At 40.7% G+C, this 13,990-nt stretch overlaps 1 protein-coding gene across 1 annotated transcript in view; it reads left to right on the top strand.

The window, feature by feature from the left end:
* PTPRB (protein tyrosine phosphatase receptor type B) overlaps positions 1-13,990 on the top strand; it is a 78,222-nt gene that overhangs the window by 23,005 nt on the left and 41,227 nt on the right. Inside the window, exons 5-10 of the mRNA XM_056847185.1 lie at positions 1,525-1,803; positions 2,710-2,967; positions 3,550-3,813; positions 5,685-5,954; positions 10,224-10,484; positions 12,640-12,906. Coding sequence (XP_056703163.1) covers positions 1,525-1,803; positions 2,710-2,967; positions 3,550-3,813; positions 5,685-5,954; positions 10,224-10,484; positions 12,640-12,906 — 1,599 coding nt within the window. The remainder of the gene's footprint in view (positions 1-1,524; positions 1,804-2,709; positions 2,968-3,549; positions 3,814-5,684; positions 5,955-10,223; positions 10,485-12,639; positions 12,907-13,990) is intronic.

The raw sequence follows: 13,990 nt of genomic DNA, 5'->3' as shown, positions 1-13,990 counted from the left end.
GTACTCATTTTACCGACCTCAGAAGGATGGAAGGCTGAGTCAACCTTGAGCCGGCTACCTGAAACCGACTTCCGTCGCGATCGAACTCAGGTCTTGAGCAGAGCTTTTGACTGCAGTACTGCAGCTTACCACTCTGTGCCATGGGGCTCGTCTCTGAAGCCATAACTAGCTTAAATTTATGTGCCTCAGCCTGGTTTCTCCTCTGACTACCTGGAGACCTGTGCTACTGATCTGTTCTTTGAAACCAACCTGTAAATAAACAAATCTTTGTTGTTGATATACTAATCCTGCCTCAGTGATCTCTGTATTCTATTACCCACTACAAAATTTACCCCACAGCAGTGAGCCCATTCACATACACTTGCTACCTTAAGAACATCTGGTAACTGAGGGGAAGGTTTATAGTTAAAACAAACCTGGTTCCCTAAAATCATAGGAGGCTGTGTGAGTTCCCTCAGTTGGTAGAAAAGGCCTGTCATACCAATGCTTCCAGAGATGCTTCCTGCTTGCCATGGCTAGGTCAGAAGCAGTATGTGATATCTGTGTTTTGCTTGTGTAGCATTTCTCCTTAAGTGAGTTTTCTCAGCGATTTGCACTCCCAGGTAAGGAGAAGGTCTTTTATGCAGGGCTGTTCCACTCACCATCACCCTTCCATGACTTTAGGTCTTTGTGTTGATTAGGCATGCCGTCTCCAGCCATCAGAGGTCGCCTCGCTTCTCCCTCTGCGTTCCCCTGCATTTTGTCTGCATTTTCAGAGACTTGTTTTCTCTCGTATTTGAAAACACAGGGAAAATGCAGGGAAACACAGGGGGAGAGCGAGGCAACCTCTGACGGCCGGAAACGGCATGCATAATCAACACGAAGACCCGAAGTCGTTGGTCGGGTGACGACAAGGGAAACAGCCCTGCATAAAAGACCGAAGTGTAACAGCAGCTTTTGTGACCTTGTTGCCTTCTCCATCCTTGTGTGAAGCAGGCTCACCCCAGATTTTATGACAGCACTGAGCTCTAGTAACTCCTTGCTTGATACCCATGTTTCCCTGGTATGTCCATCTCTTCCATCAACACCATGATCATCTTCAGCCCAGTGTCTTCCTGTTTTCTCCTCAGTATGGCACTTAACTTTTTTAATGCTTCACTTCTTGGTTTGCCATTATTCATTCCTTTCCTACTCTCCCATATCCCTCTCATGCTTTCCCAGCTTCCTTTGGCTCTTCGCTTGAGATGTGCCTGACCCTAGCACACCTCTCCAATCCCCACAATAGAGAGCAGGACGGTGCTGCTGCAGTCGTCTTGTTTGGGGGCTTCCTAGAGGCACCTGGTTGGCCGCTGTGTGAACAGACTGCTGGATTTGATGGGCCTGGGTCTGATTCAGTGGGGCCTTTCTTATGTTCTTAGAGACATTAACATTTTAATATTAACACTTTTCAAATGTTTGAAGTGAATGGATGTAGTTTGCATTATGGATTTTTATTTATCTCTTGATGGTTTTTTCTCCCATTTATTTATTTATTTTGGAATACAGATCCTTTGCCACCTGCAAGATTTGAAATCAAAAAAGAAAAAATCACAACCACCACCTTGCAGGTTTGGTGGAGCCCTTCCTTAGGAAAAGTAGATCTGTATGCGCTACAGTTATTTGATTATAATAACCAAAAAATTCAGGAGATCCATGTGTCAGGAGGCATTTCAGGAAACGAAGAGACATTTGCTAATCTCATACCTGGCAGCAAATACACTATCTCTATCAGTGCCATTACCGGAACTAAAAACAGCCCCACTATTGATGTTAGTGGTTTTACTGGTAAGATGGTTTTCTTTAAGTAATTAATGAAAAGAGTTGTTGTTTCGACCAAGGCAATAATGTTAGCCATGCCATCAAGTTACTGCAGGACTTGTGCAAGAGCAATACTATCAGTCCTAAGAAGGGTATAACTGTTTAGGTTGGCCCTGTAAAAGGATTTCCTTTATTATTTACAACAGTCTCCTGAAGAGAAGCATCTGAACCTTAGTAAGTAGGCAACATAAGAAGTCTGTTGTAAAATGGACAGTGGGTGGATTAGTGGAATCCTGCTGCCACAAGGTCTTATTGTACTTCCGCAAGCCTGTGTGGGCCATGTGCAAATTAAAACAGGAAGGAGACCTGGATGGATCCTGCCTGATATTAGGGTTGCCAACTCCAGGTGGGGCCTGGAGAACTCCCAAATTACAACTGATATCCAGTTGAGATAACTTTTTTCTGGAGAAAATGGCAGCATTGCAGGGTAGACTGTCTGGCATTATACCCTGCTGAGGTCCCTGTCCTCCACAAGCTCTACCCCCCCCACACACACAAACAAATCTCCAGGAATTTCCTAGTCCAGAGTTGGCAGCCCTACCTGATATGAAGTTTGCCCAAAGAAAAGACAATGGAAACCCATAAAAGGCAGTATTTACTAAAGCATGAGGTTGGCTAGTAAGCAGACTTGTTTCCCCCCTTTGGACCATAAGGAAGGTTGACTTGAGGAGGCTCCATGTCTTTCTTGATGTGAAAAGGCTGATGTACAGAGATTTTGATTTCCGTTTTGAGCCTAAAGAAATGTCTAAAATTAAGTTCAGGTATCTTTATTAAATATTAGGGTTTTTTTAAAAACTCTAGATATTTTCAACAGTTTATACAATTTTCTTTATATAATTATTAATTTTCTTTTTCCTTCGCTCCTCTTAACAGTTCCGTCTCCAGCAGAAAACATCCAGATTTCTGTCCAGATGGAATCAATCCATGTTTCTTGGTCACCAGGAGTTGGGAATGTGGATCAATACAGGCTGGTTTTGCTGGGCAAAGGCAGTCAACTTCAACAACATGACCTAGAGAAACATGTTTTATCCTACAATTTTTCAGGACTAACGCCAGGACATCAATATAATCTTACAATCATTACTAGAGCTGGGGGACTGGAGAACTACAATTTTAGGCTAATTAGGACTGGTGAGACTTACAAATTATTCTCTGTGGCAGAATTGTGGTAGACTTTGTTCACATAAACTATATAAGTTCTGTTGCAATTCATAAGATTGTAAGAAATATGATTTTCATGGGAAATAGCAAGAATTGCCGTCTTGAGCTTCTTGAGGTTAATAGCAATGAATAATTCACTTTAATTCATAATCAGTTCTACATGTGCAAGGGCTGCCCCGTTCACTTAAATAAAGGGAGCAGGTTTAGCATGCCAAGGTCATAGTGTGCATATTGGAGCACCATCCATAACAGTAAATTGCTGGATCAGAGCAATTTTCTCTAAATGACATCAGTGAATCTCCAAATCTGGTTGACCACATAGTTTTGTAACACTATTATGATCCCTGAAAAATTCTTTGATCCTACTTTTTTGTGACTTTTTGCTGCGTTCACAGCTAACCTCCCCCCACAGCTGCTTCAGTTGCCATTTCCCCCCACTCTCAATACTGGATCAAATACTGGATAAATGATGATACTATAATAGTAAATGTATTTCAGAAACAAGTATTTTGCCTAATTAGCCAATATATTTCTTCTTCTCTTTTTTAACAGCCCCAGCCAAAGTCTTAGATTTGGTAGTAGCTAATGATGGCAGCTTGGAGACATTAAAAACAGCATGGAAGAGGCCGCCAGGGAACCTTGATTTCTATAATATCACTTTGTCTCATCATGGGTCTGTTAAAGAAAGGAAAACGTTACAGCCACATGTCACAGAAGCATACTTCGACAAGTTAATTTCAGGATGTCTTTATCAGGTTGATGTTCGCACAATCAGTGGTGAATTGTTTGCTGAAAAGACAGCATATGGCAGAACAGGTATGTTTCTAAATTCATGAAGCATTTTCTAAAAAATCAAAGGCACTTTGATCTTGTGTATCCTATACTTATGCAGAAAATACTCTTGAGAATAGGCAACCTTTTCATTTCAGTGCCACTTGCTAGTTGTATTCCCTTGAAATAACCCCTACTGGCCAGTGCATGTTCAGCAGTCTTCATATCAGAAATCTCCACTGTGTCATTTGGATGATCAGGTAGAACTTGACATTAGCTCATCAAGTGCATGGTCCCAAACCCATCTTTATTTTTATATTGGGAATACAAGAATGGGAGACACTTGTGGAAGAGGATAAAGGGGAAGGGGGAATGGGAGCTTAAGCCCTTACACACATTCTGACTCTATCTACAAATGCCTTCCAGGCTATTTTTCCCCAGCATGATTCCATTCTGGCTTTGGAGCTTAGCTGGAAGGAAAAACTGCTAGAGGACACTTGTACAGGAGAACTGGCAAATAGGGAGGGATTAAGCCCTTCCTCTTTTGCCTGCAGATTGCCCACCGAATTCTACCCAATCCCTGGATTAGCATTAAAAGAGAAACTCAGAGATGTGACTTTTATGTATCTCTTGGGGTGCCAAGATCTGCCCTTAAAATGCTATTGCTCGACTTTTAATGTTACAGAAACACAGGTAGATACTGACAAGAGGAGGACCAGCAAGAAATCCCATTCCCCCATCAGCTGATGGCTGTAGTTCCCCTCCCCCGCCACCTCTTGTTTCCCCTTCTCTCATCACACCTTTCTTCCTCACCTCCTTTGCTTTTCACTCCGACCACCTGCTCCCTACAGTATTTATACTGCTTGAGCCACCCCAAATTGTGCCTGTATTCCACTGGGATTTGTTTTTTGGTTGTTGTTTTGCAGTGTCTGTGCATGCACTGATATCACTGTTAATGCAGAGGGGGGTATTTTACACACACACTTTCCCCCTAAAACTCAGATTTTTCCACAAAACGAGTGGTTCCTCTGGATTTGCAAAATCCTATGCGTTAGTTGAATAAAACAGGAATTATTTAAAGGAAAAATATTCCAGCATATACTTGTAAACTTTATAAATTTATTGCATCATAAACATAAAAGATTATACTGGAATAAGTTGTGTTAGTCTTTAAGGTGCCACTGGTTGTTTTGTTGTCTGGATTTGGCATGTGGTGAGCAGCCCCTTGCTATTAGATATACTGATAACCATCTTCTGTTCTGAGCCTCTGTTAATTATCCAAAACTAGAGGACATGAGATTTTGAACTATACAGGTGCATTTAAGTTCATGCAGATCTAAATATGCAGTATGTCTTGGCTGCTTTGAGAACAAATTTGAGAAACTGATTTACTGAAAAGATGGGTGTTAATGGAATTGCAATTCAGTTGCCTCTGCCCAAAAAAGGAATGACTCAAGGCCAGAGAATCTTTTAAGAGAAATCTTGCACAAATAAATAAATAAATACTTTGTTCTATTAGACTTAATGAAATCTGTTACACTTAATGAAAAACTGTTGTGTAGTTCAAAATTTTGCTCCTTGTGTTTTTTAACTAAATTAAGTAAATATAACCAAATATATGTAATTGTACTATGATCAAAATTGCACTTTTCTAGCATTTGCCAAATTAGTTGTGTAGTTTGTCCTCTGTCTATTATGTGCCTAGTTTAAGAATTGACATTTTAGCTACCAGAAATGGATATTTGTCTCTTTGATGTGAGAGACTCTCATGTTTCTCTGTGTAATGAATGGTGATTCTAACCGGTCACACCACATGCTGTTGCTGTTGCTCCTCACTTTTAAAATGGCAGATTTGTGAATCAACTGTGTCCTCCATGAAAAAAGTTTCACCTTGCTCTGTCAAAATTTCATTTCAGTTCCCCAGAAAGTTTCACAGCTCAAAGCAGTCAGCATGGGTTGGCTAAGAAGCCTGAAAGTGAGCTGGTTGCCTCCTGGTGGAGACTGGGAGAGATACTACATTGTGGTGTTCGACCATTCAACGGTGCTGCTGAATTCTACAGTGCAAAAAGACAAAAGAGACTATATTATCAAACATGTACAGCTGGTTCCAGGAAAACAGTATGAGGTGGCAGTTATTGTAGAAAGTGGAGGTTTGCAGAACACTGCTCGCTGCAAAGGCAGAACAGGTAAGCAACCTGTGATTGTAGTCCATGGATGTCTTCGAAAAACAATGAAAAGATTGTTTTTGTGGGGGGTGAATCAGTGGAATTAGTATGGAATATACAGTAAATGCCATAATAAAATCCTTTTTGCTAAATGATCATAATAGATATTCTTATTTTGGCCATATTCATAGGCTCCGAATCAGACAGTATACTAGGTATGTTGATAGGGATCACTGGTTGCATTCCTGTCAGTAAACTGCTATGGTTGAGTCAGCATTTATATTTTATTAATAGTTTAATTAAAAATTCATTCATGATCAGTGAAGAAAAATCAGTATCAGCTATGTAAATGGTATTTGAGCAGGAAGCCCATAAGTATAAACTAGCTGTTGCTGTGGGGCCTGCAGGCTGGCCTTAATTTGTCCCCATCATTTTTTCACCAAAACCATTCATCTGTCAAGTGCAGAGTTTCAAGACTCTAAACAAATATTAGATATCAAAATATAAAAAGGTGAAGCTACTGTGTAGCAGTTGACATGAGTACTAACACTATTGAGAGTCTGTTTCCTGATTCTTCCAGTAGGAGCTCTGTTTTTATCTATCTGTCTAAAATATTTTTGACTGCCTTTTCCCCACAACAGTTGGCTGGTTGCAATACTTGGTCAGCAGCCTTGTGACTGCCCATAGAAGGGGGCAGGATACTCTGACCCCAAATAAAAGGAGGAATAGTTTCTGGAGATGCCGCCCCTTAGGTTTGGGGGCAGTTTCCCTATTGTTTCCTCTTAATATAAACATTTAAATATTTCTGTGTAAAGCTACTACCGGTAAGAACTTTTGGGATGGAGTGCAAAATCAATCAGATTAATGAATTCATCAATAAAAGTTGGGCAAACAGAAACAACTGAGCATACTGGGAGAATAAGCAGTTTGCCTTTTATCTGGAATATCTGGTATTCATTTTGGTTAAATGATTTTGTTTTTTAGATGTGTGGTGGGGAGGGAAGGTGATTGTAAGCCAGTTTGATTCTTCCTTAAGTGGTAGAGAAAGTCGGCATATAAAAACCAACTCTTCTTCGTCTTCTTCTTCACAGAGTTATATCATTCTAAACCCTTTGAGGTCAATGAGTTTAAAAGGGTGTAACTCTTTTTAGGATTACACTGTTACAGTGTAGTTCTATGCCAGGTTTTACCAATCGAAGACCACTGATGTCCATCAGTCTAATGGACTAATCCTAACAATATTGTCGAAGGCTTTCATGGTCAGAGTTCATCAATTCTTGTAGGCTATCCGGGCTGTGTGACCGTGGTCTTGGTATTTTCTTTCCTGACATTTCGCCAGCAGCTGTGGCAGGCATCATCAGAGGAGTAACACTGAAGGACAGTGTCTCTCAGTGTCAAGTGTGTAGGAAGAGTAATATATAGTCAGAAGGGGGTTGGCTTTGTGCTGAGTCATTGTCCTGCAAAGTATTAAAGGTAATGTGCTAATCATTGTCCTGTAAGTATCAAGATAATGTGCTAATGAGGGTGTTACTCCTCTGAAGATGCCTGCCACAGCTGCTGGTGAAACATCAGGAAAGAAAATACCAAGACCACGGTCACACAGCCCGGATAGCCTACAAGAACCGATGAATCCTAACAATGTTTACTGAGAAATAAGCCCCAGTGAATTCAGTGGGATTGACTTCTAAGACTGCAGCCTAGGAACAGCATATATAATGGGCTGGGATAGAATCACTCTTGTTCTCACAGTTAGAACTATACTAAGAATTTTCTAACAGTTAGAGCAGTTCCTCAGTGGAACAGGCTTCCTTGGGAGGTGGTAAGCTCTCCTTCCCTGGAGGTTTTTAAGAAGAGGTTAGAGATGGCCATCTGTCAGCAGTGCTTCTGTGACCTTAAGCAGATGGTGAAAGGGAGGGCATCTTGGCCATCTTCTGAGCATGGAGTCACTGGGGGTGTGGGGGGGAGGTAGTTGTGGCTTTCCTGCATTGTGCATGGAGTTGGACTAGATGACCCTGGTGGTCCCTTCCAACTCTATGATTCTATGATTCACTGTGTAAGATGTAGTGATATAAACTAGGAGAGAACAGTGTTTTGGCACAAAAGATCATTTCAGATATGTCTCCTGTCACCTTTTCATACTTATTCCAGCTAGGGACAAAAAACTTTGAAATTATAAGTTGAAAACCAGAATTCTGTTGATTTTGACAAGCATGAGAGTGGTGCATGGAAGAACCTTGGCGCTGGCTCAGGAGGCTAAAGTACCCCAGGCTTAAATTAAGCTATTTCTGACTGTGGCAGAAATAAATACGGCACATTTACAAAAGGGAAGGGAGTAGGCTGAGAAACAATAGAAAGGAGGTTGCTTAAGAAAACCAGGGCAGGACCACCACCACCGCCTTATTTTACACCTTGGGTTGATTATTTTTCCTGCTACACCCTCTTCTAATTCTTTAGTGACTACACACATTGTGACTTTTTGACATTATATTTTTTACAGCCTCAGAAAGCCAGGTTATTGTGGGTTATAGAAATGCACTGTTAGGCCCATGCAGATTTTGTGACCTACCAAAGGCTAAGGGAGTACTCTTTGAATGTCCTCCCTGAGGTAAAAGCTTTTAGCTCAGAGGGGAGAAACCGCTGTCAGATAATAAACAGGAGTCCCACGTTTATTTTCTGCTGCAACAGAAATGTTGATGAACACAACTACCCCTCTGGAATTCCTATCAGATAAGAGACAGTGCTAGTTTACAGGCAGAGCTTTTCACTATTGCATGTGATTGTTCATCTCTTCTGCCAGAAAAGGGCTGAAAAGGTTATCACTTATTAGAGCAATGACTAATGATTCTCATGCTACTGTACAAAAACTGCTTTGGTTTTTGTTTTGTAAATGAACATGCAGAAAATGACATGTTACACCAGATTATGTTGCAGTTCACAGACATTTCTGTGAGTGACTGGATCACATTTGATCACAATTTTAATTTTAGGCTAAAGAGACTTCAAAACTGAGATTGGAATCTGGCTGCTTCATTAATAATTTTGATTGCTCTTTTCTGTGCCTGTTCCTGTTTCTGAAATACCCTTTTTGAAGATGAAGTGATTAGAACTGTACACAGTATTCCAGATGTAGTGATACTCAGAACAGAGAGTTTGTGGGGCCTGATGTTGGGTGCCCCGCTGCGACGTGTGTGTATGTTTGTATACAAAGAAAGTTGGGGGACCACATGCAAGAGTCAACATATTCATTGAGCTATCCACCATGATCCCAAGCTCTTTTCTGGTCAGTCGCCACCAGTTGACCCTATCAGGATTCATTGTGTCACTTGAATCAATTACTTACATTGCGGCCAACTCATCTGGAAAGACCTTCTTGGAGCCCTTGTTTGGTGCTGTCTGCAGTCTTGGCATCTTCACTGCTCACCTCCTGAGCAGACTATAAAAATGGTGCAAAAAGGGCTAACAGAGCTAAGAATTTTTCGGGGGGGGGGAAGGCACCCTTAAAACAACTCATTCTGCAAACAGTGAAAGCACACTCTTTACAGCTTTAAAAGCTGTGAGCACAGCCTCAGTTATTAACATGCCTCTTTTCATTATACAGTTGGCACCTCTGGGCTCCTTGTAATTGCCTGTGTATGATTCAACGCAATAAACTTTTTTGTGTTTACTCATTTGCCATGTGAATTAGGCCTACCCATATGGCTTGTATACAAATCATTGCCAAACATTCTTGGTGATGGTTTTAGGTGTCACGGAGACATAGTGTAGACTTAGCCACATCGCAATCCTATACACACAAATCAGTTTGCTCTGTAATGCAAACAGCATATAAAAACTGTATTTTGTGGGTTCCACGTGGAGATGGTGTCATGAGAAGAAGCTCTAAGTAACCCATGGAGAGAACATAGTAGAATATAACTAGTGTTTAATGTTTGAACAATTCTGGTCATTTTCATATTCATCTCTTTAATATATTATTTGTTAATAAAATAAGTATAAGTGGTAATAGCTAAAATCCATCCTGTAATTAAAAACTAGTTTGGCATTTGATATTAGAGTGATGGCTTAAATATGTAGGAAAATTAATGTTTTGTTAGATGAAAGGCTCCAACTTAACACAGGCGAGTATACCATGAAATTTCTTTTTAATAAAGCTCTTCATAACTCTGCAATGCTCCCAACTTTGGTTGGGAAAGGGTGGGTTAAAAATCTAATAAAATTAAAAAAATACATAAATAATGATGAGACACATATATCTGTAGCATTAACTCCTTTTCTTTATCATTCCCACAGATCCAGAACCAGTTCTTCAACTCCGTGTAAAGCATGCAAACGAATCTTCCCTTACTATCATGTGGCTGCCACCTGAGTCTGAGTGGGATGGTTATCTGGTTTCACTTGGAGACAGAACACTTACAGTCATAAACAAGGCTCTTCCTAAAGAAGCCAAGGAATTCACTTACACTAACCTATTACCTGGTCGAAAGTACACAGCTACTGTCACCAGCATCAGTGGGGATTTGACCAATGGGACTTCCGTGGTAGGACGTACAGGTATCATACATTTGACATATTGTGAATCCTAACTTTTGTTAAAGTCACAATGTTAGTCTGTCTGTAGCAGTAGAAAAGAGCAAGAGTCCAGCAGCACCTTAAAGACTAACAAAATTTCTGGCTTGGTATGAGTTTTCATGAGTCTGAAGAAGTGAACTGTGACTCAAGAAAGCTCATACCCTGCCAAAAATTGTGTTAATCTTTAAGATGCTACTAGACTCTTGTTCTTTTCATTTGTTAAAGTGTAACAGCTATGTATTTCTTTCTTGGAGTTAGGCACTGATCTTGAATAAGTATATGCCTTTTAAACATAGGTGCTGTGTTCATGCAAAAGTATTGTACTTTGCATCAAGATTCTTTTTGCATAGTTATTTTAATCACTGTTCACTTGCGCACTTGGTGGCATGGGTGGGGGGAGCCACATTCTGAAAATGGCAGCAAATTCAACATAAGAAAGGCCATGTTGGATCAGGCCAAGGTCCATCAAGTCCAGCAGTCTGTTCACACAGTGGCCAACCAGGTGCCTCTAGGAAGCCCACAAACAAGACAACTGCACCAGCATTATCCTGCCTGTGTTCCAAAGCACCTAATATAATAGGCATGCTCCTCTGATCTTGGAGATAATAGGTGTGCATCATGACTAGTATTCATTTTGACTAGTAGCCATGAATAGCCCTCTCCTCCATGAACTCTTAAAGCTTTCCAAGTTGGCAGCCATCACCACATCCTGGGGGAGGGAGTTCCACAATTTATCTATGTGTTGTGTGAAGAAATATTTCCTTTTATCTGTTTTGAATCTCTCACCCTCCAGTTTCAGCAAATGACCCCACGTTCTAATATTATGAGAGAGGGAGAAAAACTTCTCCCTGTCCACTCTCTCCATACCATGCATTATTTTATAGACCTCTATCATGCCTCCCCTTAACTGCCTTCTTTCCAAGCTATCAAACGCTTTCCAAGCGTTTTAACCACTCCTCATAGGGTAGTTGCTCTAGTCCCCTGATCATTTTGGTTGCTGTTTTCTGCACCTTCTCAAGCTCTGCAATATCCCTTTTTAGGTGTGGTGACCAGAACTGTACACAGTATTCCACTTGTGGTCTCATCATAGATTTGTACAAGGGTAGTATGATAGCAGCAGTTTTATTTTCTATTCTTTGTCTAATTATGGCCAGCATGGAATTTGCCTTTTTCACAGCAGCTGCACATGGGTTGACATCATCGAACAATCCACTACCACCCCAAGATCCCTTTCTTGGTCTGTCACTGCCAGCACAGATCCCATCAGTGTATTTGTGAAGTTGGGATTTTTTGCCCCAATATGCATCACTTTACACTTGCTCACATTGAATCTCGTTTGCCATTTTAATGCCCATTCTTCCAGTTTGTAGAGATCCTTTTGGAGCTCTTCACAGTCCGATTTTGTTTTACCCACCCTAAATAATTTGGTGTCATCTGCAAACTTGGCCACCTCACTGTTCATTCTGAAAAATTACTTTTAGAAATTACCCAAGTTAAACTGGAAGGCAGGTGGAGCAGAACATAAAACTCAACAGAGAGAGGGTATCTGTTCATCAGTAGGCCAGAGTTCCAGCAATGACACAAAAGTATGAGTGGGAGATGGGGAGGGGGGGCAAGGGGGCAGCCATAAGCAGTGGTTTGCCTTTCTAGGAATTGCCAAAAACTCTACCATTTTACCATCAAGTTTCCAGTGATTCCTCGAGAGGCGTGGCATCACATCTGGTTTTTTCCTGGAAGTGATGTCATGCCATTGGCCTAATGGCCATTCTTTAACCATTTTTTTTGCTGCTGCTCCAAGAGACAGAGGGAAACAAGAGGCAGGGGTCTGGACTGGTATCCCTAGGTGTCTCCTTGTCCCACTGCTAAGTGCCACATCCTCACCATAGCAACTCATAGATCAGCTCAACAAACATGTTTCCCCTCTTCTTTCTACAAAAAAACTCTTTTGAATAATTAATTACAGAATTCTTGTGTTTTGCTGTAGACAGTTCCTCATTCCTATCCCATCAGATGGAAGAAAGCTTTGGTATTGCCTGCAATCCTAACTGCTGTGTTGCAGCTTTTATTGTTATGATGGTTTGGTTTGCTCAGAATAAATTTCTCCCTCACTAACCCTAATGATGATCTTGAATTGCAGTTCCTGCTCAGGTGACAAGCTTGACTGTGGAAAACCAAGGGATGACCAACAGCCTGTTTACCACCTGGATAAGGGCACATGGAGATGTAGACTCGTACCAAGTGTTGCTCATCCATGAAAATGTTGTCATTAAAAATGAGAGCGTTTCCAGTGACACCAACAGTTACCACTTCTACTCTCTGAAACCTGGAGGGCTCTATTCTGTGGTTGTCATCACTGTTAGTGGAGGCATATCTTCCAGACAAACAATTGCAGAAGGGAGAACAGGTAAATATAATACAGGAAAGTTGAACCTTCTTGAAAGGTTAAACCTAAGCACATGCAAAGTTGCAGGCAGAATTTTGTTGCCATTTCACAGGAAGGTCACCCCCCTTTACACATATTCGTGAACTCTCTGTGCACTCCCATTCTTTCTTCAGTGCTTTCAGTTGCTTGATTCAGCATTTTTCGGGTAATGTGGTTCTCCCTATTGTACTGCATCATAGAGTTTGTAGTCTTCAGCCTGCTCAAGCAATTGTTCAAACAGCTGCTCTTAAGCATGCATGATAACGATTATAATTTAAAAAACACACATATATATTCAGATTTGGGGAACAATAGACCTCCAAAGCAGCTAACGAAATAAAAGCAATTTAAAATATATCACTGATAATACAATAATAAAAACCCTTTATACAAATATTAAAACTATCAGACTAAAACTACACAAAAACAGCCTGATAAACATTTAAAACAACAGGATTGCAAATATCGATACATTTAACAGGCAAGGAGTTAAATGTATTAGCTGAAATTAAAAGCCTTTGTAAACAAAAGAGCTTAGAGCACTATCAAAAATTAAAAGGAATTGTGCTTGAGGAAATTTGTGACTTGTAAGAATAAAAAAAAAATTAAGTACAACATGTAGGTCTCACGGGAATGCATAATTATTATTTCTCCAGACGGGTGAAAACATGTTGAATTTTAAACTGACAGAATTATTCAGTCAAGGTATGTCAGTGGTATGTCAGTGACAGAACTGCAGTATTTAAACAAATTTCTTTAAGAAAGCAATTCAGCAGCATATTTATTTACATTGAATTTTAGATGAAATCAAAGAGCAGTGAATGGTTTGAAAGCGGTTAATCAGCAGGAAAAATATATATGGTGGGACTAGGATTGCCAGGTCCCTCTTCGCCAATGGCGGGAGATTGCTCTTTTGCAAGAGGAAAAGGAAGTGGGAATGCCTTGTACTTTCTTTCCCTGCACTTCTCCGTAACGTCTAAAAAAAGGAGAGTGTGCATTTCCCCCTGCAATTAGATGTGGATAGGGTTGCCAGGTCCCTCTTCGCCACCGGTGGGAGGTTTTTGGG

Source organism: Euleptes europaea, chromosome 3 (assembly GCF_029931775.1).
Source record: "Euleptes europaea isolate rEulEur1 chromosome 3, rEulEur1.hap1, whole genome shotgun sequence".
In the NCBI taxonomy this organism is placed as follows: domain Eukaryota; kingdom Metazoa; phylum Chordata; class Lepidosauria; order Squamata; family Sphaerodactylidae; genus Euleptes; species Euleptes europaea.
Note: the sequence above shows the minus strand (reverse complement) of the source record. Positions and strands in the feature narration are given on the sequence as shown.